Source organism: Oncorhynchus mykiss, chromosome 18, assembly GCF_057628025.1.
Source record: "Oncorhynchus mykiss isolate SJ-2025 chromosome 18, ASM5762802v1, whole genome shotgun sequence".
NCBI classification, from domain to species: Eukaryota; Metazoa; Chordata; class Actinopteri; order Salmoniformes; family Salmonidae; genus Oncorhynchus; species Oncorhynchus mykiss.
In genome coordinates, this window is record NC_143039.1 from 72,999,208 (window position 1) to 73,025,329 (window position 26,122).

Consider the following 26,122-nt stretch of genomic DNA (forward strand, 5'->3'; position numbering starts at 1 on the left):
CCAGTTGCTGCCGCTGAAAAACATCCCCACAGAATGATGCTGCCACCACCATGCTTCACCATAGGGATGGTGCCAGGTTTCCTCCAGACGTGAAGCTTGGCATTCAGGCCATAGAATCTAGTTCCTCATGGTTTGAGGGTCCTTTAGGTGCCTTTTGGCAAACTCCAAGCGGGCTGTCATGTGCCTTTTACTGAAGAATGGCTTCTGTCTGGCCACTCTACTGTAAAGGCCTGATTGGTGGAGTGTTGCAGAGATGGTTGTCCTTCTGGAAGATTCTCCTATCGCCACAGAGGAACTATGGAGCTCTGTCAGATTTACCATCAGGTTCTTGGTCACCTCCCTCTGTTTGGCCGGGTGGCCAGCTCTAGGAAGTGTCTTGGTTGTTCCAAACTTCTTCTATTTAAGAATGATGGAGGCCACTGTGTTCTTGGGGACCTTCAATGCTACAGACATTTTTTTGGTACCCTTCCCCAAATCTGTGCCTCGACATAGTCCTGTCTCGGAGCTCTACGGACAATTCCTTCGACCTCATGGCTTGGTTTTTGCTCTGACATGTGCTGTCAACTGTGGGACCTTATATAGACAGGTGTGTGAATTTTCAAATGATGTTCAATCAATTGAATTTACCCCAGGTGGATTCCAATCAAGTTGTAGAAACATCTCAAGGATGATCAATGGAAACAGGATGCACCTGAGCTCAATTTCGAGTCTCATAGCAAAGGGTCTGAATAATTATGTAAATAAGGTATTGTATTTAATCCATTTTAGAATAAAGCTGTAACGTAACAAAATGTGAAAAAAGTCAAGGGGTCTGAATACTTCCCCACTGTACCCTACGTCAGTCAACTCAGCGTTTTCTTGTTTTCTGCATTATGAATGCAACAAACGTTTTAATTGGTCAATCACAGTAATCATGAGGCGGACTAATGCAAAGGCATGTTTACTTGAGTGGATTATGCTAACGGTAGACAAACAGAGAGAGATGTACTGGTCAGATGGTCCTATGGTCCAGTTTCTTTGAACTAGTGGATATAGGATTGCATCCCCAATGGCACCCTATTCCCTATGAAGTGTGCACTATTTTTGACCACCAGGACCAATGGGAATCTGGTCAAAAGTAGTGCGCTACAGTGCCTTGCGAAAGTATTCGGCCCCCTTGAACTTTGCGACCTTTTGCCACATTTCAGGCTTCAAACATAAAGATATAAAACTGTATTTTTTTGTGAAGAATCAACAACAAGTGGGACACAATCATGAAGTGGAACGACATTCATTGGATATTTCAAACTTTTTTAACAAATCAAAAACTGAAAAATTGGGCGTGCAAAATTATTCAGCTCCTTTACTTTCAGTGCAGCAAACTCTCTCCAGAAGTTCAGTGAGGATCTCTGAATGATCCAATGTTGACCTAAATGACTAATGATGATAAATACAATCCACCTGTGTGTAATCAAGTCTCCGTATAAATGCACCTGCACTGTGATAGTCTCAGAGGTCCGTTAAAAGCGCAGAGAGCATCATGAAGAACAAGGAACACACCAGGCAGGTCCGAGATACTGTTGTGAAGACGTTTAAAGCCGGATTTGAATACAAAAAGATTTCCCAAGCTTTAAACATCCCAAGGAGCACTGTGCAAGCGATAATATTGAAATGGAAGGAGTATCAGACCACTGCAAATCTACCAAGACCTGGCCGTCCCTCTAAACGTTCAGCTCATACAAGGAGAAGACTGATCAGAGATGCAGCCAAGAGGCCCATGATCACTCTGGATGAACTGCAGAGATCTACAGCTGAGGTGGGAGACTCTGTCCATAGGACAACAATCAGTCGTATATTGCACAAATCTGGCCTTTATGGAAGAGTGGCAAGAAGAAAGCCATTTCTTAAAGATATCCATAAAAAGTGTCGTTTAAAGTTTGCCACAAGCCACCTGGGAGACACACCAAACATGTGGAAGAAGGTGCTCTGGTCAGATGAAACCAAAATTGAACTTTTTGGCAACAATGCAAAACGTTATGTTTGGCGTAAAATCAACACAGCTGAACACACCATCCCCACTGTCAAACATGGTGGTGGCAGCATCATGGTTTTGGCCTGCTTTTCTTCAGCAGGGACAGGGAAGATGGTTAAAATTGATGGGAAGATGGATGGAGCCAAATACAGGACCATTCTGGAAGAAAACCTGATGGAGTCTGCAAAAGACCTGAGACTGGGACGGAGATTTGTCTTCCAACAAGACAATGATCCAAAACATAAAGCAAAATCTACAATGGAATGGTTCAAAAATAAACATATCCAGGTGTTAGAATGGCCAAGTCAAAGTCCAGACCTGAATCCAATCGAGAATCTGTGGAAAGAACTGAAAACTGCTGTTCACAAATGCTCTCCATCCAACCTCACTGAGCTCGAGCTGTTTTGCAAGGAGGAATGGGAAAAAATGTCAGTCTCTCGATGTGCAAAACTGATAGAGACATACCCCAAGCGACTTACAGCTGTAATCGCAGCAAAAGGTGGCGCTACAAAGTATTAACTTAAGGGGGCTGAATAATTTTGCACGCCCAATTTTTCAGTTTTTGATTTGTTAAAAAAGTTTGAAATATCCAATAAATGTCGTTCCACTTCATGATTGTGTACCACTTGTTGTTGATTCTTCACAAAAAAAGACAGTTTTATATCTTTATGTTTGAAGCCTGAAATGTGGCAAAAGGTCACAAAGTTCAAGGGGGCCGAATACTTTCGCAAGGCACTGTATTTAGGTTATAGTGTGCTGTTTGGGACATTGCCATAGTCTAAATATGTTCTCCTGCCTGCCTTGAAGTCTGTAAGGCTGTGTTCCTTAGCTTGGAAGCTCAGTGTGAGTATGCCAAGGAGATTACTAGACTTGGAGGGTTTCCGGTATTTCCTCTATCCCATTAAATCCCCCTGATCCCCCTACACAGGATGTATCTCACATGGCACCCTATTCCCTTTTTTTAGTGCACTACTTTCAACCAGGGCCTATAGGGATCTGGTCAAAAAGTAGTGCACTATATAGGGAATAGGTTGCTGTATGGGATACACTTGTAGAAAAGCCTAGTCTTCCAGGTTTTTACCATAGATCAGAAGGCACTGCTTCTTCAGTGCTGGAAATGGCCCCTTGTGAGAGAGCTATTTTCTGACCTGCTAATGAAGTGTACTGTGATGTAACAGTTCTTGTAAAGAACATGATGTGATGGTGGACAGGGTTATAGCTCTGAACCCAGCCCTGAGCTTACCTGATTCAACGATACCCTGAGAACTAGGATGAACCACTCCTTACCTCATCTCACATGAATCTCAGAAACGCCCATCTTTATTTATAGACTGTATAAGCTTGCTCTGACTGTTTCACCCTTTTGAATGAGGTCGGTTTGGGGTTATGTGTTGAAGGGAGAGGATTCGGATCTAACAATATATAGAATACCTAAATCACCTCTGCAAATACACCAGCTGATGATGTCACCTGGCCTGTCAATCACAGGTTAATCCCCACCTGGAAAGGCACTGTTAAAAGCAACTTTACTCTATCAATAGGTGTTGCTATACCTGGACGCTATGACACAACCTTTTCTTAATTTCTGAATGGCCACGGTTCTTTCTTGACTTTCAGTTATTTCCACCCTTGCGTTCTAACTCACAGCCATTCTGTTATTATATATGATGAGATATTAATATAATAATATATATGACTATTATAGTATTCCCATATAACATTCCAGTATAGTTCATATGAGCTAAAGCACATTTATCACAAGTGCAGATAAGTGATTTATAAGCTCATTAATTTATAAAACCAAATGTAACTTAGGGCCAATATACACTGCTCAAAAAAAATAATGGGAACACTTAAACAACACAATGTAACTCCAAGTCAATCACACTTCTGTGAAATCAGACTGTCCACTTAGGAAGCAACACTGATTGACAATACATTTCACATGCTGTTGTGCAAATGGAATAGACAACAGGTGGAAATTATAGGCAATTAGCAAGACACCCCCAATAAAGGAGTGGTTCTGCAGGTGGTGACCACAGATCACTTCTTAGTTCCTATGCTTCCTGGCTGATGTTTTGGTCACTTTTGAATGCTAGCGGTGCTTTCACTCTAGTGGTAGCATGAGACGGAGTCTACAACCCACACAAGTGGCTCAGGTAGTGCAGCTCATCCAGGATGGCACATCAATGCGAGCTGTGGCAAGAAGGTTTTCTGTGTCTGTCAGCGTAGTGTCCAGAGCATGGAGGCGCTACCAGGAGACAGGCCAGTACATCAGGAGACGTGGAGGAGGCCGTAGGAGGGCAACAACCCAGCAGCAGGACCGCTACCTCCGCCTTTGTGTAAGGAGGAGCAAGAGGAGCACTCCCAGAGCCCTGCAAAATGACCTCCAGCAGGCCACAAATGTGCTTGTGTCTGCTCAAACGGTCAGAAACAGACTCCATGAGGGTGGTATGAGGGCCCGACGTCCACAGGTGGGGGTTGTGCTTACAGCCCAACACCGTGTAGGACGTTTGGCATTTGCCAGAGAACACCAAGATTGGCAAATTCGCCATTGGCGCCCTGTGCTCTTCACAGATGAAAGCAGGTTCACACTGAGCACGTGACAGACGTGACAGAGTCTGGAGACGCCGTGGAGAACGTTCTGCTGCCTGCAACATCCTCCAGCATGACCGGTTTGTCGGTGGGTCAGTCATGGTGTGGGGTGGCATTTCTTTGGGGGCCTGCACAGCCCTCCATGTGCTCGCCAGAGGTAGCCTGACTGTCATTAGGTACCGAGGTGAGATCCTCAGACCCCTTGTGAGACCATCTGCTGGTGCGGTTGGCCCTGGGTTCTTCCTAATGCAAGACAATGCTAGACCTCATGTGGCTGGAGTGTGTCAGCAGTTCCTGCAAGAGGAAGGCATTGATGCTATGGACTGGCCCGCCCGTTCCCCAGACCTGAATCCAATTGGGCACATCTGGGACATTATGTCTCGCTCCATCCACCAACAGACTGTCCAGGAGTTGGTGGATGCTTTAGTCCAGGTCTGGGATTAGATCCCTCAGGAGACCATCCGCCACCTCATCAGGAGCATGCCCAGGCATTGTAGGAAGGTCATACAGGCAGGTGGAGGCCACACACACTACTGAGCCTCATTTTTACTTGTTTTAAGGACATTACATCAAAGTTGGATCAGCCTGTAGTGTGGTTTTCCACTTTAATTTTGAGTGTCACTCCAAATCCAGACCTCCATGGGTTGATAAATTTGATTTCCATTGATAATTTTTGTGTGATTTTGTTGTCAGCACATTCAACTATGTAAAGAAAAAAGTATTTAATAAGAATATTTCATTCATTCAGATCTAGGATGTGTTATTTTAGTGTTCCCTTAATTTTTTTGAGCAGTGTATATCAGGATGTCAAGGACTAATAGGAATCTTGACGTCATTTGTGGGTAATGGGGAAATACCTTTCTTAAAGCCATGAAATCATGACAGGGTGACCACAAGGCCAGGTTTAGAGGTTCTGGGACAGCCCTCAATGGGTGTGTCCGGTTTAAACAGTAGATTCTTTATTTTGTTGGGTAACAGACTGACAGGACACCCACGGGAGAAGAACTGCAATTTGAGTTATGTGGTAACGTAGTAATGAAATACACCTGTTGTTTCCCTGACTGTATTGGATTTTATGTATTCATGTGACATGCTACTAATTAGCGCTGGTAACATTAATTAGCGCTGGTAACATTAATTAGCGCTGGTAACATTGATTAGCGCTGGTAACATTGATTAGCGCTGGTAACATTGATTAGCGCTGGTAACATTGATTAGCGCTGGTAACATTGATTAGCGCTGGTAACATTGATTAGCGCTGCTAACATTGATTAGCGCTGCTAACATTGATTAGCGCTGCTAACATTGATTAGCGCTGGTAACATTAATTAGCGCTGGTAACATTAATTAGCGCTGGTAACATTGATTCTCTAAGTGCAATGAGGGATTGACTTCATTACTGACTGTGTACTATAACAGGAAGAAACCTAGAGAGGAACCAGGCTCTGCCTCTGCCGGGTAGAGATTATAACAGTACGTGGCCATGTATGCATATGTAAATGTGTTTACATTACCATTGCATTAAAGGTAAATATTGGAGATCAGTATGCTTTTATTCATCTATCCTCAACTAAACCACCGCATCATAATGAAAGGGAAAAATGGTAAGGGATGTTTTGAAAAAGGAGTGGGAAAGACGAAGAGGGGAAGGAGAGAGCGAGAAAGAAAGGCAGAGGGTGGGAGGAAAGGGTGGGTTTTAAACATACTGTATTGATGTGTGGGTCTCAGTGGCTACAGACACATAGGAGAACTTCTAGAGCCCAAAACACAAAGCCTCATCTGTGGAGCTGTTCGAAACGAAAGGCAGCGAGCGGGTAAAGCTTGGCTAGAGTTGGTGTTGAGGACAAGAGGTTTTACTGAACGACTGACCGACACAGACAGTGATTTGCTGCAAGCCTTAAAAACACTGATACACAGGTAGAGTACAGACATTTATCTTTCTGGTAGAAAGACGGATACTTAATGCAACTGGTTATGTAAACATTGCTGTGGTGGTGGTGGTGATGATGATTCGTTTTATTTTGTGAAATAGCCTAGTGGTTAGAGCGTTGGACTAGTAACCGGAAGGTTGCAAGTTCAAACCCCCGAGATGACAAGGTACAAATCTGTCGTTCTGCCCCTGAACAGGCAGTTAACCCACTGTTCCTAGGCCGTCATTGAAAATAAGAATTTGTTCTTAACTGACTTGCCTGGTTAAATAAAGGTAAAATAAAATAAAAAATGGATTATCATGTTCTGAATATTTTTTGTGCAGGATAAAAAAATAAATTAGGAATATGCCTGCAACACAACATTATTTGGATGAGACTGTCAGAAAAATGTGAGAGGAATTCCATACATTGAGGACGTAATGAACTTCACTTCCAATTTATCAAGAAACTGATGCTTGGTAGCACAGTTGGCAGGGTCATTTCTTCTAACACAGACCAAAAGCAGATTTTTATCTGGTTGGTGAATCTCATAGCAGGGAATCATGTCTTTTCTCAGTGAAGATCCTCATAGCATATGGGAATATTTTTATTTTGGCAGAAACTATCAACTTTATTTTAATATTTATTAGGTTTTAATTGATTTAGGTTTTAATATTATTTCAATATGAATGTTAATTTATTTTTTTGTTTTCCTTCACAGGGATCAATGAGTGTGGTCGAACAAGTGCAGATAACATAAAGGGACTGAAGAGGAAAAAGGTTGTGACAGAGAACCAGCTGAAGAAAATACCCAAATCTCCTGTGAAGAAGCCCTTGCAGTCCAAGACCTCTGTGGCAACACTCCAAGGTACCTCGTCCAAGGAGGCTGTGAACTCCTGCTCCAATCCCGACAGCCCCTCTCGAAACCCTGCCAGCTCACCAAGCCGGAACAGAGATACGGAGTACCTTCGGCCTGTGGCTGAATCCTCTGAGGGAGTGACATCATCCATTGACAGTGATAGGCTGAAGCAGAGGGAAGTGTCTTCCTCAAAGCCACAGTCTCTTGATCCGGTCAGTGGTAAAGAGGGGTCTGCCTCTGGTGTTGGGGAATCTGAGCAGCTCAAGGACCGTAAGAGTGGCGAAACTGGATGTGAAGGTGACGCTACTTACCACACCAGCGCTCCACTTGAGGTCTTGCTCAAGGCTATGGAATCAGATTTCAGCTCCCTGGCAGAAAGAAATACACGTGTTCCAGTCACATCTGTTGGAAAACCAATTCAAACCCTTTCTGCCCAGTTTATTAGTGAATTGAATGCTATGCCAGCTGTACATTTTGGACTCCAAACTCAGCCTGGCCATATGCAAACTTACTTTGTAAATAAACAAGAGAGCTACACCACCATGCAGGCCTCTACCCAGGCTACTGCCTTGCAGAATTCACAGCATGCTACACAGTATTTCAGCAACCGGGAAAAGCCTGTTCTACAAATGAGCTTCAGTACTGGGCCCTCCGCTGCCCGTACTCATACACCTATTCCATCTGGCTCCAATTCCTTACCCAAGAGCCAGCCACCGGTGGTCCACACATGCCAGTCCCTATCTGCCAGTGTCCCCAGTACCATTCAAGTCCCTGTTACACCTGGTTACAACCCAGTCCATATGGCCACAGTTGTAAACTTTGGTCTTGAACAGATGTGTAGCATCTCCCCAAAGCACCAGAAGCCTAAGAAGCAGGGGAAGTATGTGTGTGAATACTGCAGTCGGGCATGTGCAAAGCCTAGTGTGCTCCTCAAGCACATCAGGTCCCACACAGGAGAACGTCCCTACCCATGTGTTACATGTGGCTTCTCATTCAAGACCAAGAGCAATCTGTACAAGCATAAGAAATCCCATGCTCACGCAATAAAACTGGGGCTTGTGGCACGTTCCGACTCTGGAAGTGGGTCCCTCTCCGTGGAGTCTGACAAAGCACCCGGAACACATTCAGATGTAGAGGAAAGCGGGGACAGTGACGAGGAAAGTAGCACAGCGGACCTGGACCCTGACTCGTCACAAGGCAGTGTTGCAGCGTTCTCTGAGAGCAGTTTGCAGAGTGCAGGCACAACACAAGGCAACCATGGGGATGCAGGGGACCTATCGGCTGTTTTCGAAACGCTTAAACCAACGACGAGTCAGAGGAGCTACGAGTCCAAAGGGACAGCTGGCCTCCCGAAAGTAGTCGTCTATCCTGTTAATGTCTCGCCTCAGCGGGCGGACAGTCCAAGAGTCGCAGACTGTACCCCTGAGCAGGCTACTGCCCAAAGGCAAAGGGACTTCCAAACGGCACATCTAAGATCCAGCATCACCGTCCTGTCGTCCGTGAAAGAGGTGGATTGCACAATCCCCCTGCAGGATGCAAGAAGTGAGGATGAGGATCAACAGTGTAGGTCCCCACCAGGAGGCGGACATGGTCAGCTTCAAAGGCAGCAGGCCACAGACTTTTCTCAGCAGCAGCAGGGCAAGTGTCTGCTTAGTCCCCGCAGTTTAGGCAGCACAGACTCTGGGTATTTCTCACGTTCTGAAAGCGCAGACCAGGCCATGAGTCCCCCGAGTCCCTTTGTAAAGCTAACCCCACCAACAGACATGGATGTCACCAAAAATGCACTTCCTAATCTCCCTGCAGTGGTTGCCACTGTTATGAATGTGGCTTCCGTGGAGAAGCCACATGTTGTGCAAGGGCAAATGCGTCCACCATTAGTAACAAAAGCACTCTCTCTTGAAGAGCGGATCTCAAAGTTAATATCAGACAATGAGGCAGTGGTTGATGACAAACAGCTGGACAGTGTCAAACCAAGAAGGACTTCTCTTTCCAGGAGAGGTAGCATAGACTCCCCCAAATCTTATATATTTAAAGACTCTTTTCAGTTTGACCTTAAACCAATGGCGAGAAGGTCAAGTTCCAGCTCAGACATACCCAAGTCCCCATTCACCCCTACAGAAAACTCTAAGCCAGTATTGCTATTGTCTGTTCCTAATCAGTATCCACCGATGGACTGTTTACCAATAACAAGAAGTAATTCTATGCCCACAACTCCAGGGCACTCGGGTCTCCCACCAAACGTTACCCAACAACCCCACATACTACGGATCTGCCAGTCTTTTGATGAAAAAATGAGTTCCTTAAACGATGATGTGTTTTCATCTGCTCCCTCTAACCCAAATCCAGCAATACATTCTCGTACCCTTGTACGGCAAGTAGCAGTGGAACATTTCTCCACAAGTGAGGTCCTTACCTCAGTCCGTTCCATGGATGAAGGTTACCATGGTTCTAGCGTTTCCACTGTGACAATGCAAAGGAGCAGGTCTTTTGAGCATGCACAAGACCCAAACCGAAAGCCTCAGCAGAGCAAAGGCACAATGTATGAGTGTGAGACCTGTCGTAACCGGTACCGAAAACTAGAAAACTTTGAAAATCACAAGAAATTCTATTGTTCAGAACTTCATGGTCCGAAAAACAAGCTGATGTCTGTCAGAGAGACTGAGCTGGATGTTTTTCAGCGTGGCATGCAGCAGCCATTAGTCCCCAGAACAACAGGTATTTCTGGCATAATGGACCAACAGCAATCAATTAGAAAAAGAAGGAAAATGAAGAGTGTTGGTGACGATGATGACCAATCACCAACTGACACCAATCCCCCATGCTCTGTTAGTTTTGATTCTTGCCAACTATCAACAGCCAGTTCAGGTCGGACATTTTCTCAGCAATCTATCATGGTTGATCTACTGCCTAAAAGCAACCCATCGCAAATACCTCAAATACAGCTAATAGCAGGAGTTACAGATGCAACAGAATCAAGACTGTCACCGATCAGAGAAACCCAGGTTAACACCTCTGGTAAAGAAAGAGGCGACCTACAGAGGCAAGGCAGCGGTACATCAGTTATCAGACATACCAACTCTCTAAGCAGGCCCAATTCATTTGAGATCTCTGAATCTATTGACAGAGCCTCTCCAGTTGATTTCCTGGACAAAGATGGCCATAGCACAGGAAAAACAAAGGCAGATGCTACAGCCAATCTTTCATTAGAGAGCTATCATGAAAAGATGTCCATACCTAAATGTGCCAACCAGGGAGTGATGGAAAACCGTGTTGACCACACATTAGCAGCAGTGGCTGAGAGCTGCGCTGCTGTCCAGCAGTCTCGCCTGGTTCGCCAAAACAACATTCCTGAAATCCTGGTCACAGAGGAACCTGATCGGGAGCATGACGGTCATAGCACTGAGCAAGGGGAGAAGGCTGCAGATACATTCAACTGGCCCCAGAGGAGCGAGAGCCTGTCCAAGCTACCCACAGAGAAGCTTCCACCCAAGAAGAAGAGAATCCGTCTGGCTCAGATGGAGCACTCCTCTGGAGAATCCAGCGTCGAGTCCTCATTGTCTCGAAGCCTCAGCAGGGACAGTAGCCTGTCAAGATGTTCCAGCGTATCAGCCTCCTTCGACTGGGACGAGCCATTCAGGTCCGAGAGCCCCTCCAGAGGAGAATGTGCCAACAAAATCTGTGATCTTCAAGGGCTACCAATAGCCTTCAACACCCTAGGGGTCCCTGGCATGATGAGACGTGCTGCCTCAGAACAGATCAGTTGCACTCAACCCTCAGTGGAGATATCTTGCGACTATCGCAGCAAGTCCTTCGACTGTGGCAGTGGGTCTCCCAGCAGGTCTCTGCCACCCAACAGGTCAATGTCACCAATGGAACTGCGAAAGAGTGCTCAAACCTCCTCGTCTCCGCATGTACCTCTCATTGAAAGGCGAAGGGGGCCACTGGTTCGCCAGATGTCTTTAAAGATTGGGCCGGAGAGTCAGCAACATGTCGGGAATCATGCCATCGCTGTCCAGAGGCTCCCCACTGTAATCTCTATATCTCAGCAGAGGCCTCAACAGATGCAACAGACTGCCAACAATCCTCCCATTGCCCAACCTTTTATTTTGCATTCTGGAGAAACTCTCCTGCAGCACAATGAAAAAATGGTGCAAAGCATTAACCTGGGCAGCCAAAGTCAACTGCCTCAAGTTCATGGTCTTCCGCACCCTTGGCACCTAACATCGAGGGTTCAGACATGCCAAAATCGCCAGCAATCTGCAGTTAATGTCATGATCAGCCAAGAAGATGCTCAGAGCAAGTCTGCTGACTGTCAAGACAAGAAAAGCTTTGTACCCAAGTACCAACTGTGGTGTCCTGCTCTGAGATCAAGCAAAACATACTCTTCCACACAGGGTACTCAGACAACCATGCCCGTCTTAACAACACCCATTGCCAAGCGGATGCAAAGTGTGTCAAAGTCTTCAGATGTTCTCCACAATGTCTATGTGGCACAACCGTGTCATCAGATTGTAGGGAATAAGACACAGTCGATAGTATTGCCTTTAGGCCTACAAAACATCCGACCTTCTCAAAACCAGCCAAGTGCTCCCCAATTGCCACAGATCCTGATAACCCATGAGCTGATGCACCCTTCCCCCTCTGTGGCCAGTAAAGGCAGCCTCTACAACCTTCATGTTGTAGATACGGACACAAAGACTGTACCAGATATGAACAAGGACAGGCCTCCAGCATCTGCTGGCCTTCAAGTAAAACACAGTTTAGTTTCCAATACCCAGAACCATTTTGGTGAAACTCAAATAGCTCCCTCCATGGGCTCCTTACACTGCACCCAGAAAATGGCAGCTGTGACCCTCTGTCCACAACAGGAGCCCATTGCCTCAAGCAAGAGAATGCTCTCCCCTGCCAATAGCTTGGACATCGCCATGGAAAAACATCAGAAGCGAGCAAAGGATGAACATGGTGCGGCATGCCTCACTGACGGCAGGTCCGTCAACTACCTGAACTCCAACATGGCAGAGGTGACTAGGCAACGGAAGCTAATGCTAGTCCGGCAGGTGTGCGCCACTGAATCAGCAGACAGTCCCATCGAAACTGTGGCTCCTCCACTGCAACACGAGAAACCAGAGGATGAAAATAATGCCCAGCCTCCTAATAACCGCGAGACTATGACACCAGAAAGCGCCGGACAGGATGAACCATCTACTGTAGTTGCTCAATTACAGCCAAGCTTTGCATTAACCACCTCTCTAGGAAGTCACGTCTCCTCCGTGCCAGCGAACGCCTGCCTGAAGCCTCAAGACAAGAGCGAGGAACAGAAATTGCCCCCTGCCAAGTGTCCCATTAGACCCTGGACTTTCCATGGACAGGTGAAACTGGCCTCATCTGTATCTGTGGTCAACACACGAGACAGCCACCGCCTGTCTTTCCCCAGCCTGAAAACGACCACCACCTTCACCTGGTGTTACCTGATGAAGAGGAAGCCTCTGCATGTTCCCCAGATGGACCAGAAGATCTCGGCCTACTCCACCTGGGCAGTGAGCCCCAACAACCCCCACCCACTGGGTCTGCCCACCAAGGTGGTGATGTCTCTCTTCAACTCCAAGCAGAATTCAAAGAAAATACACTACACAGAGGCCATAACGACAAGTATGAAATCAGACATCTTGGCCTATTCAAGCAAGCTGAAAGACGTCATGCCGAAGGTTACAGACATTTTGCACATTTATTTATATTTGTATTATCAGTGTTCAATGTTCTAATTCTTAATCCAATCAATTTTAACCATCATTTTATGATGGAAATTTGTGAAGGGGCCTTGTTATCACATTATCTTAAGCTATTTTCTCAAATCAACTTACTCCCTAGGTCCTAAAGCATCAGAAGTCTCTAACAACTGAGAATAACAGCAAAGTGAAACCTGAGACTCAGGTGAGCAGTGAATCAGACAAGGATTCTTCCGCATCCAAACTAGAGCCGCGGAGAGTCAAGATATTTGATGGAGGGTATGTAATCCCAGGCATATTCAAAATATTTCACATTTATTTGATTAAATAATTTAAGGATTTTAGTTGTTTGGTTTTAATACACTGATTATTTCTCACCTCTTCTGTCAACCGTGCAGATTCAAATCTAACGAAGAGTATGTGTACGTGCGTGGGCGGGGTCGAGGTAAATACATCTGTGAGGAGTGTGGGATCCGCTGCAAGAAGCCCAGCATGCTCCGTAAACACATCCGCACCCACTCTGACGTACGGCCCTATCACTGCACCCACTGCAACTTCTCCTTCAAGACTAAAGGTCAGTGCTGACGGCAGCAGTAGCGTGTTCTGGCTTATAATAAATGAATCAATAGCTGTTACACTACGTGACCAAAGGTATGTGGACATCTCATTCTAAAATCATGGGTATTAATATGGAGTCGGTCCCTTCTTTGCTGCTATAACAGCCTCCACTCTTCTGGGAAAGGCTTTCCACTTGATGTTGGAACATTGCTGCCGGGGGTCTGGCTTCCATTCAGACACGAGCATTCGTGAAGTCAGGTACTGATGTTGGGCGATTAGGCCTGGCTTGCAGTCGGCGTTCTAATTCATCCCAAAGGTGTTCGATGGGGTTGAGGTCAGGGCTCTGTGCAAGCCAGTCAAGTTCTTCCGCAAAGATCTCAACCAACTATTTCTGTATGGACCTCGCTTTGTGAACGGGGGCATTGTCATGCTGAAACAGGAAAGGGCCTTCCCCAAACTGGTACCACAAAGTTGGAAGCACAGAATTGTCTATAATGTCATTGTATGCTGTAGTGTTAAGATTTCCCTTCACTGGAACTAAGGGGCCTAGCCAAATTCACTAGTAGTACTTCTGTGTATACAGTGGGGCAAAAAAAGTATTTAGTCAGCCACCAATTGTGCAAGTTCTCCCACTTAAAAAGATGAGCGAGGCCTGTAATTGTCATCATAGGTACACTTCAACTATGACAGACAAAATGAGAAAAAAAGATCCAGAAAATCACATTGTAGGATTTTTTATGAATTTATTTGCAAATTATGGTGGAATATAAGTATTTGGTCAATAACAAAAGTTTATCTCAATACTTTGTTATATACCCTTTGTTGGCAATGACAGAGGTCAAACGTTTTCTGTAAGTCTTCACAAGGTTTTCACACACTGTTGCTGGTATTTTGGCCCATTCCTCCATGCAGATCTCCTCTAGAGCAGTGATGTTTTCGGGCTGTTGTGGGCACCACAGACTTTCAACTCCCCCCAAAGATTTTCTATGGGGTTGAGATCTGGAGACTGGCTAGGCCACTCCAGAACCTTGAAATGCTTCTTACGAAGCCACTCCTTCGTTGCCCGGGCGGTGTGTTTGGGATCATTGTCATGAAAGACCCAGCCACGTTTCATCTTCAATGCCCTTGCTGATGGAAGGAGGTTTTCACTCAAAATCTCACGATACATGGCCCCATTCATTCTTTCCTTTACTCGGATCAGTCGTCCTGGTCCCTTTGCAGAAAACAGACCCAAAGCATGATGTTTCCACCCCCATGCTTCACAGTAGGGGTATGGTGTTCTTTGGATGCAACTCAGCATTCTTTGTCCTCCAAACACGACAAGTTGAGTTTTTACCAAAAAGTTATATTTTGGTTTCATCTGACCATATGACATTCTCCCAATCATCTTCTGGATCATCCAAATGCTCTCTAGCAAACTTCAGACGGGCCTGGACATGTACTGGCTTAAGCAGGGGGACACGTCTGGCACTGCAGGATTTGAGTCCATGGCGGCGTAGTGTGTTACTGATGGTAGGCTTTGTTACTTTGGTCCCAGCTCTCTGCAGGTCATTCACTAGGTCCCCCCGTGTGGTTCTGGGATTTTTGCTCACCGTTCTTGTGATCATTTTGACCCCACGGGGTGAGATCTTGCGTGGAGCCCCAGATCGAGGGAGATTATCAGTGGTCTTGTATGTCTTCCATTTCCTAATAATTGCTCCCACAGTTGATTTCTTCAAACCAAGCTGCTTACCTATTGCAGATTCAGGCTTCCCAGCCTGGTGCAGGTCTACAATTTTGTTTCTGGTGTCCTTTGACAGCTCTTTGGTTTTGGCCATAGTGGAGTTTGGAGTGTGACTGTTTGAGGTTGTGGACAGGTGTCTTGTATACTGATAACAAGTTCAAACAGGTGCTATTAATACAGGTAACGAGTGGAGGACAGAGGAGCCTCTTAAAGAAGAAGTTACAGGTCTGTGAGAGCCAGAAATCTTGCTTGTTTGTAGGTGACCAAATACTTATTTCCCACCATAATTGGCAAATAAATTCATCAAAAATCCTACAATGTGATTTTCTGGATCTTTTTTTCTCATTTTGTCTGTCATAGTTGAAGTGTACCTATGATGAAAATTACAGGCCTCTCTCATCTTTTTAAGTGGGAGAACTTGCACAATTGGTGGCTGACTAAATACTTTTTTGCCCCACTGTATTTATAAAGGTTATATCTGACTGTAACTTCATTATGAACCCACCTTTATGAATGTAAGGTGTATTTAAGCAATAAGGCCCAAGGGGGTGTGGTATGTGGCCAATATATCATGACTAAGGGCTGTTCTTAGACACAACGCAAACCCCAGAGGTGCCTTATTGCTATTATAAACTGGTTACCAATGTAATTAGAGCAGTACAAATAAATGTTTTCTCATACTGGTGGTATACGGTCTGATATACCACGGCTGTCAACCAATCAGCATTCCGATTTTTAACCAGCCAGTTTATATTATACATTAATGCAATGGTGAAAGAAAGTAGATGTAATTTATTACCGGTACAGGACACCCAAGTGTGCCCACACATTTATTTTTATACTACAAAAATTACAGAGTAGCCTACTATGCTGACACTTGACAAACAAACAGATCAATAAAAATGATTTTGTCTAATCCATATAATCGGCCTACGGAAAGAGGAGACACAAATACAATATGATGTCCATCTCATCTGGAGGAGGAAACGATTGTCCAAAAACGAACAAAAGTGGCACTGATCCATTGATAAAGACAGTGACTATGCACACTCACCGAGGATATGGCCCATGTTCTCCACTGGCACCAATAAGACAGGCTACTGTTTGCTCAATTAAGTTAGATAATTTTGATAACTAAAAGACAGATTGGAGGCTTTTCATTGTCATCTCTTTACAGCAATAGCCATTTGCTTTCCAAACTGTTTTTTCGTGATTTGTATTTTTAAATATTGCGATACGCCTGGCTGCATCTGTCTGCTTTTGCAGCGCGCTCTGCCCAAATTGCGGGCCCTTCTGACTAGGCTATGTGATTTAAAATGATCCACTTTTCTTTTTTTTTTAAAGAAGCTAATGGTCCTCTGTGGCCAAATCATGCTTTCTGAGGTAGTAGCCTGTTTTGAATGTTTTCTTTCTTTCTTCATAGACAGGAGTAAGCTAATTAGGCTATATGCTTTTGGCAATTTAATTCTATTTACTTTAGGGAAAGCTTCCCCTGGCCTTACAGACCCGCTGCCTATGCCTTTCAATGTGGCAGAAACACAACCAGTCATGATGTTTTCATCTGATTGTTTGACCAAAGCGCTCCTGTAGGCGGCTACCCGTGCTCATTCGTCCACTCACAAAATAATTTCAGCATCCAAATCCCAACAAGGCACTGTGCACTCGCAATTTGATGAATGGAAAGAGACATTGTGATGATATTCATGCGATTGTCATTAGGCCTAAACCTGTAGCGTGAATTGATGCATCCACTGTTGTCCACGCGCACCTCGGGTCTCGGCCAATCATCTCCACCGTGACAAAATCCAAGTGTTGTCCACGCGCACCTCGGGTCTCGGCCAATCATCTCCACCGTGACAAAATCCAAGTGTTGTCCACGCGCACCTCGGGTCTCGGCCAATCATCTCCACCGTGACAAAATCCAAGTGTTGTCCACGCGCACCTCGGGTCTCGGCCAATCATCTCCACCGTGACAAAATCCAAGTGTTGTCCACGCGCACCTCGGGTCTCGGCCAATCATCTCCACCGTGACAAAATCCAAGTGTTGTCCACGCGCACCTCGGGTCTCGGCCAATCATCTCCACCGTGACAAAATCCAAGTGTTGTCCACGCGCACCTCGGGTCTCGGCCAATCATCTCCACCGTGACAAAATCCAAGTGTTGTCCACGCGCACCTCGGGTCTCGGCCAATCATCTCCACCGTGACAAAATCCAAGTGTTGTCCTCAAACCACAAAGCAGTTTGCAGCGTATTCCACACGGTTTCCAGCCAATTAGCTAGTTGTTCATGTGTCTGACATGCAGTACTGTTAATAGTGAAATAACGTATCTGTGTTTTTTTTTTTGGCATGTTGTAATTGTGATAGAACGTGAGCCTATCAGGACGGCTTACCCACTACTATTAATTTTGCCGGGACGCCGTACCGGACCGTGCCGCCTTACTTTACACCGTTTGGTTTACAATAACTAATGTCTTAAAGCTGTCTATTACAGATTTATAAATCAGTAATATCTAAAAATGAATTATTATAAACTACTTATAAGCCTTTATAAATGTAAGGTATAATATACTGTATATGTTAATGTAAAGTGGGCGGCAGGTAGCCTAGTGGTTCGAGTGTTGGACTAGTAACCAGCAGGTAGCCTAGTGGTTCGAGTGTTGGACTAGTAACCAGCAGGTAGCCTAGTGGTTCGAGTGTTGGACTAGTAACCAGCAGGTAGCCTAGTGGTTCGAGCGTTGGACTAGTAACCAGCAGGTAGCCTAGTGGTTAGAGCGTTGAACTAGTAACCAGCAGGTAGCCTAGTGGTTAGATCGTTGGACTAGTAACCAGCAGGTAGTCTAGTGGTTAGAGCGTTGGACTAGTAATCAGCAGGTAGCCTAGTGGTTAGAGTGTTGGACTAGTAACTAGCAGGTAGCCTAGTGGTTCGAGTGTTGGACTAGTAACCAGCAGGTAGCTTAGTGGTTTGAGTGTTGGACTAGTAACCAGCAGGTAGCCTAGTGGTTCGAGCGTTGGACTAGTAACCAGCAGGTAGCCTAGTGGTTAGAGCGTTGAACTAGTAACCAGCAGGTAGCCTAGTGGTTAGATCGTTGGACTAGTAACCAGCAGGTAGTCTAGTGGTTAGAGCGTTGGACTAGTAATCAGCAGGTAGCCTAGTGGTTAGAGCGTTGGACTAGTAACTAGCAGGTAGCCTAGTGGTTCGAGCGTTGGACTAGTAACCAGCAGGTAGCCTAGTGGTTCGAGCGTTGGACTAGTAACCAGCAGGTAGCCTAGTGGTTAGAGCGTTGAACTAGTAACCAGCAGGTAGCCTAGTGGTTAGATCGTTGGACTAGTAACCAGCAGGTAGCCTAGTGGTTAGAGCGTTGGACTAGTAACCAGCAGGTAGCCTAGTGGTTTGAGCGTTGGACTAGTAACCAGCTGGTAGCCTAGTGGTTAGAGCGTTGGACTAGTAACTAGCAGGTAGCCTAGTGGTTAGAGCGTTGGGCCAGTAACCAGCAGGTAGCCTAGTGGTTAGAGCGTTGGACTAGTAACCAGCAGGTAGACTAGTGGTTAGAGCGTTGGACTAGTAACCAGCAGGTAGACTAGTGGTTTGATCATTGGACTAGTAACCAGCAGGTAGCCTAGTGGTTAGAGCGTTGGACTAGTAACCAGCAGGTAGCCTAGTGGTTAGAGCGTTGGACTAGTAACCAGCAGGTAGTAGAGCGTTGGACTAGTAACCAGCAGGTAGACTAGTGGTTAGAGCGTTGGACTAGTAACCAGCCGGTAGTCTAGTGGTTAGAGCGTTGGACTAGTAACCAGCAGGTAGCCTAGTGGTTAGAGCGTTGGACTAGTAACCAGCAGGTAGCCTAGTGGTTAGAGCTTTGGACTAGTAACCAGCAGGTAGACTAGTGGTTAGAGCATTGGACTAGTAACCAACAGGTAGTCTAGTGGTTAGAGCATTGGACTAGTAACCAGCAGGTAGTCTAGTGGTTAGAGCGTTGGACTAGTAACCAGCAGGTAGCCTAGTGGTTAGATCATTGGACTAGTAACCAGCAGGTAGCCTAGTGGTTAGAGCGTTGGACTAGTAACCAGCAGGTAGCCTAGTGGTTAGTTGTAGTTGTTGTAGCGATGAGACAAGACAGTAACTACTAACCTATTGGATACCACGAAATTGGGGAGAAAATAAATTAATTTTAAAAAATCTGTCGTTCTCCCCCTGAACAAGGCATCACTGTTCCTATGCCGTCATTGAAAATAAGAATTTGTCTTTAACTGGCTTGCCTAGTTAAATAAAGGTTAAAAAAAATGTTTTTTAAAAAAATAATAAAAAGTGTGAACATTTAACTCTACAGATACTTTTTGTTTGATCGTCTACCAGTAACTGATGGCAGCAGCAGGCTGTATGCACTGAAAACACTGTTGATATTTTGTTGGACAAGGAAACACGCATTGTGAGCCCAATGTACGCACCCTAGGATAGTTCATTTAGAATGAGGGCATATATTCCACTTTAATTACTCAATTCCTACATTTCAAGGCGCTTTTTAATTTCCGCTGAGTTTCGCTCTAATCTCTTTCCTGTTATAAACCTAGGTCGCTTTGAAGACTTTGTCTCTTTCCGTCTCTTAATAAAAGACGGTACGATTCACCGTTCCGTCTACACACACGCAACACTGCAGAACAGTAACATAACTCAGTGTCAGCACAACATCCCACGTTCCCTTTACTCACCCATTTACATGCTGTCTGCCCAGAGACCGTGTCTCATATGGTGCTCTAGTCCCTACATAGTGCACTACTTTTAACCAGAGTCCTATGGGCCCTAGTCAAAAATAGTGCACTTTAAAGGGAATAGAGTGCCATTTGGGACACAAAGTGTTCTCAGTCTTACGTAAGCTCCTCCTGTGCTGTGTAAGCCCCTCCCACCTCAACAAACCTTCCAAAATGTTTTTAAAATAAACCCCTTATCGGTAAGTAATGTGATTTTGTGTTTTCATTTCAGAGTGCTCCTCAACTTGTAAAGAACATCTCATTTTATATTGTTGCTATGGCATTGATGTTACAAATAAAATATGATATATTTTACTCTGCTAGTAATCAAGCATTTCACTGCTAAAGTCTACCCCAGTTGTATTCGGCCCATGTGACAAATACAATTGTATTTTTATTTTGTTTTGATGTTTTTAATAAACCTGAATCTCTTCCCACAGGGAATCTGACCAAGCATATGAAGTCCAAGGCACACAGTAAGAAGTGTATGGAGATGGGTGTGGAGGACCAGGATACAGAAGACTCTGGTACTTCACATATCAGCATCCACCCACTGTACTGTAAAACACACAGGCATACTGACATAGGGGCATATGTTCTGGGAAGACGTACATAGTTGTTCTGCCTGTTTATAATGGGAATTCACCACAGGGTCTGTAAAACACACAGGCATACTGACGTAGGGGCATATGTTCTGGGAAGACATACATAGTTGTTCTGCCTGTTTATAATGGGAATTCACCACAGGGTCTGTAAAACACACAGGCATACTGACATAGGGGCATATGTTCTGGGAAGACATACATAGTTGTTCTGCCTGTTTATAATGGGAATTCACCACAGGATCTGTAAAACACACAGGCATACTGACGTAGGGGCATATGTTCTGGGAAGACGTACATAGTTGTTCTGCCTGTTTATAATGGGAATTCACCACAGGGTCTGTAAAACACACAGGCATACTGACATAGGGGCATATGTTCTGGGAAGACATACATAGTTGTTCTGCCTGTTTATAATGGGAATTCACCACAGGGTCTGTAAAACACACAGGCATACTGACATAGGGGCATATGTTCTGGGAAGACATACATAGTTGTTCTGCCTGTTTATAATGGGAATTCACCACAGGGTCTGTAAAACACACAGGCATACTGACGTAGGGGCATATGTTCTGGGAAGACATACATAGTTGTTCTGCCTGTTTATAATGGGAATTCACCACAGGATCTGTAAAACATACTGACGTAGGGCCATATGTTCTGGGAAGACATACATAGTTGTTCTGCCTGTTTATAATGGGAATTCACCACAGGATCTGTAAAACACACAGGCATACTGACATAGGGGCATATGTTCTGGGAAGACATACATAGTTGTTCTGCCTGTTTATAATGGGAATTCACCACAGGGTCTGTAAAACACACAGGCATACTGACATAGGGGCATATGTTCTGGGAAGACATACATAGTTGTTCTGCCTGTTTATAATGGGAATTCACCACAGGGTCTGTAAAACATACTGACGTAGGGCCATATGTTCTGGGAAGACATACATAGTTGTTCTGCCTGTTTATAATGAGAATTCACCACAGGGTCTGTAAAACATACTGACGTAGGGCCATATGTTCTGGGAAGACATACATAGTTGTTCTGCCTGTTTATAATGGGAATTCACCACAGGATCTGTAAAACACACAGGCATACTGACATAGGGGCATATGTTCTGGGAAGACATACATAGTTGTTCTGCCTGTTTATAATGGGAATTCACCACAGGATCTGTAAAACATACTGACGTAGGGCCATATGTTCTGGGAAGACATACATAGTTGTTCTGCCTGTTTATAATGGGAATTCACCACAGGATCTGTAAAACATACTGACGTAGGGCCATATGTTCTGGGAAGACATACATAGTTGTTCTGCCTGTTTATAATGGGAATTCACCACAGGGTCTGTAAAACATACTGACGTAGGGCCATATGTTCTGGGAAGACATACATAGTTGTTCTGACTGTTTATAATGGGAATTCACCACAGGGTCTGTAAAACATACTGACGTAGGGCCATATGTTCTGGGAAGACGTACATAGTTGTTCTGACTGTTTATAATGGGAATTCACCACAGGATCTGTAAAACACACAGGCATACTGACGTAGGGCCATATGTTCTGGGAAGACATACATAGTTGTTCTGCCTGTTTATAATGGGAATTCACCACAGGGTCTGTAAAACATACTGACGTAGGGCCATATGTTCTGGGAAGACATACATAGTTGTTCTGCCTGTTTATAATGGGAATTCACCACAGGGTCTGTAAAACATACTGACGTAGGGCCATATGTTCTGGGAAGACATACATAGTTGTTCTGCCTGTTTATAATGGGAATTCACCACAGGGTCTGTAAAACATACTGACGTAGGGCCATATGTTCTGGGAAGACATACATAGTTGTTCTGCCTGTTTATAATGGGAATTCACCACAGGGTCTGTAAAACATACTGACGTAGGGCCATATGTTCTGGGAAGACATACATAGTTGTTCTGCCTGTTTATAATGGGAATTCACCACAGGGTCTGTAAAACACACAGGTGTACTGACGTATGTGCTGGGGGTGACTGTTATGAAGCCCATTCATCAGTGCTCTCATTGAGAGCATAAAGCAAACAGGAATAAACACATTCCTCTTAGGTCAAAAGGTTATTACAGATTTCTAGTAATATTTTAGATTTTTTTTTCACTTTCAGTGTCAGATCTCTTAATCCGCACCGATCCCCTAGCTAAACTGGGATTAGCTAACTCCGGTTAAAGCCTTTGTTTATAACACAAAATGTGAATTTGATTAGGAAGGTTTATGAAACCTCTTTTTTGTTTAAGAGGTGGCTGGAGGTGACTCCATGTCTTCCCTGTCATTTTGATTTAAATCAAGAGACGCTGTGGGTTTCAGACTCCTACAGTGTGTGTAACTGGATAACGCCTCACACAGACACATTCGCGCTCGGACAGAAGCCCAATGTATCATCATCAGGGTGAATCCAGCACTTCTCTCTCTCCTATGCCTCTAGTAACAGAATCACCCTTCCACATTCCTTTTGATAGTTGTCCTGATAATGACTATGCACCACTATGAAATGCCGACTGTCACGGTCTGCGTTGTGATGTCACTGCTAGGGTCCTAGTTAGACATTCTAAATCCAGCTTGTTCTCCTCTTTACTGGGAGGCATGTGGGCGGCATGCACAGGCAGCATTTAGGGAGGGGTAATTGCTGTGTCTAATTTTACACAAATGGAGAGCGGGAGAGAGAAAGGAAGAGAGAGGGAGAGAGGTAGAAAGGAGGAGAGAAGAGCGTGAGACAGGAAGACGTCAATAGAGAGAACGAGAGAGAGAGAGAACGAGCGAGAGAACGAGAGAGAGAGAACGAGAGAGAGAGACAGTGAGGCTGAAAAGCTTTCTATGGTCCCGGGCCGGTACTGAGAGGATATTTGTTTTTAGCCTTCTGCCTGTGGTGACCTGTAAGGGTGTGAATGTGAATCACCAGTCCTTCAATGCTAATGTGCATCCCAAATGGAAACCTAATTTCTTACATAGTGCACTATATAGGACATAGGGTGCCATTTTGGACAGACTCATTATGTATCCAGTCTTAATGCTATTCCTTGGCAGACTTTATTACTGTGGGGATGGATATAGTCTGTACCAGATATCTGATTTTCAAAGCCTCCACGTGAATGTTGGTTAATATCTGAACATATTGACACCGCTGTCTCAGATCAATGTTGGCTAGTCGTGGCCAAAAGTTTTGAGAATGACACAAATATTAATTTCCACAAAGTTGGCTGCTTCAGTGTCTTTAGATATTTTTGTCAGATGTTACTATGGAATACTGAAGTATAATTACAATCATTTCATAAGTGTCAAAGGCTTTTATTGACAATTACAATTAAGAGTCAATATTTGTAGTGTTGACCCTTCTTTTTCATAACCTCTGCAAAACCTCTGCAATCCGCCCTGGCATGCTGTCAATTAACTTCTGGCAGCCCATTCTTGCATAATCAATGCTTGGAGTTTGTCAGAATTTGTGGGTTTCTGTTTGTCCACCCGCCTGTTGAGGACTGAACACAAGTTTTCAATGCGATTAAGGTCTGGGGAGTTTCCTGGCCATGGACCCAAAATATCTATGTTTTGTTCCCCGAGCCACTTAGTTATCACTTTTGCCTTATGGCAAGGTGCTCCCTGATGGAAAAGGCATTGTTCGTCACCAAACTGTTCCTGGATGGTTGGTAGAAGTTGCTCTCGGAGGATGTGTTGGTACCATTCTTTATTCATGGCTGTGTTCTTAGGCAAAATTGTGAGTGAGCCCACTCCCTTTGCTGAGAAGCAACCCCACACATGAATGGTCTCAGGATGCTTTACTGTTGGCCTGACACAGGATTGATCGTAGAGCTTGTCTTCTCCGGACAAGCTTTTTTCCGGATGCCCCAAACAATTGGAAAGGGGATTCATCAGAGAAAATGACTTTACTCCAGTCCTCAGCAGTCCAATTCCTGTACCTTTTGCAGAATATCATATGGCTTCTTTGCTGCCCTTCTTGACATCATGCCATCCTCCAAAAGTCTTTGCCTCACTGTGCGTGCAGATGCACTCACACCTGCCTGCTGCCATTCCTGAGCAAGCTCTGTACTGGTGGTGCCCCGATCCCACAGCTGAATCAACTTTAGGAGACGGTCCTGGCGCTTGCTGGACATTCTTGGGTGCCCTGAAGCCTTCTTCACAACAATTGAGCCGCTCTCCTTGAAGTTCTTGATGATCCGATAAATGGTTGATTTAGGTGCATTCTTACTGGCAGCAATATCCTTGCCTGTGAAGCCCTTTTCGTGCAAAGCAATGATGATGGCACGTGTTTCCTTGCAGGTAACCATGGTTGACAGAGGAAGAACAATGATTCCAAGCACCACCCTCCTTTTGAAGCTCTTCCAGTCTGTTATTCGAACTCAATCAGCATGACAGAGTGATCTCCAGCCTTGTCCTCACTCACACCTGTGTTAACGAGAGAATCACTGACATGATGTCAGCTGGTCCTTTTGTGGCAGGGCTGAAATGCAGTGTAAATGTTTTTGGGGGATTCAGTTCATTTGCATGGCATAGAGGGACTTTGCAATTAATTGCAATTCATCTGATCACTCTTCATAACATTCTGAAGAATATGCAAATTGCCGTCATACAAACTGAGGCAGCAGACTTTGTGAAAATTCATATTTGTGTCATTCTCAAAACTTTTGGCCACAACTGTATATACAGTATATCTCAAAAGTGAGTACACCCCTCACATTTTTGTATATATTTGAGTATATATTTTCATGTGACAACACTGAATAAATGACACTTTGCTACAATGTAAAGTAGGGAGTGTACAGCTTGTATAACAGTGTAAATTTGCTGTCCCCTCAAAATAACTCAACACACAGCCATTAATGTCTAAACTGCTGGCAACAAAAGTGAGTACACCCCAAGGTGAAAATGTCAAAATTGGACCCAAAGTGTCAATGTTTTGTGTGGCCACCATCATTTTCCAGCACTGCCTTAACCTTATTGGGCATGGAGTTCACCAGAGCTTCACAGGTTGCCACTGAAGTCCTCTTCCACTCCTCCATGACGACATCACGGAGTTACGGCATCTTCAAGGCCCTTGTTGATGGAAGGAGGTTTTCACTCAAAATCTCACGATACATGGCCCCATTCATTCTTTCCTTTACACGGATCAGTCGTCCTGGTCCCTTTGCAGAAAAACAGCCTCACCCCCATGATTCACAGTAGGAATGGTGTTCTTTGGATGCAACTCAGCATTCTTTGTCCTCCAAACACGACGAGTTGAGTTTTTACCAAAAAGTTATATTTTGGTTTCATCTGACCATATGACATTCTCCCAATCTTCTTCTGGATCATCCAAATGCTCTCTAGCAAACTTCAGACGGGCCTGGACATGTAC

At 44.7% G+C, this 26,122-nt stretch overlaps 1 protein-coding gene across 9 annotated transcripts in view; it reads left to right on the plus strand.

Annotated features, from left to right (window-relative positions):
• Positions 1-26,122, plus strand: part of LOC110496699 (zinc finger protein 40) — a 114,570-nt gene that overhangs the window by 83,313 nt on the left and 5,135 nt on the right. For all 9 annotated transcript variants that reach the window (XM_036953520.2, XM_036953521.2, XM_036953519.2 and 6 more), the window contains 4 exons: positions 7,238-13,080; positions 13,244-13,380; positions 13,500-13,675; positions 20,570-20,656. In XM_036953520.2, coding sequence (XP_036809415.2) covers positions 7,238-13,080; positions 13,244-13,380; positions 13,500-13,675; positions 20,570-20,656 — 6,243 coding nt within the window. The remainder of the gene's footprint in view (positions 1-7,237; positions 13,081-13,243; positions 13,381-13,499; positions 13,676-20,569; positions 20,657-26,122) is intronic.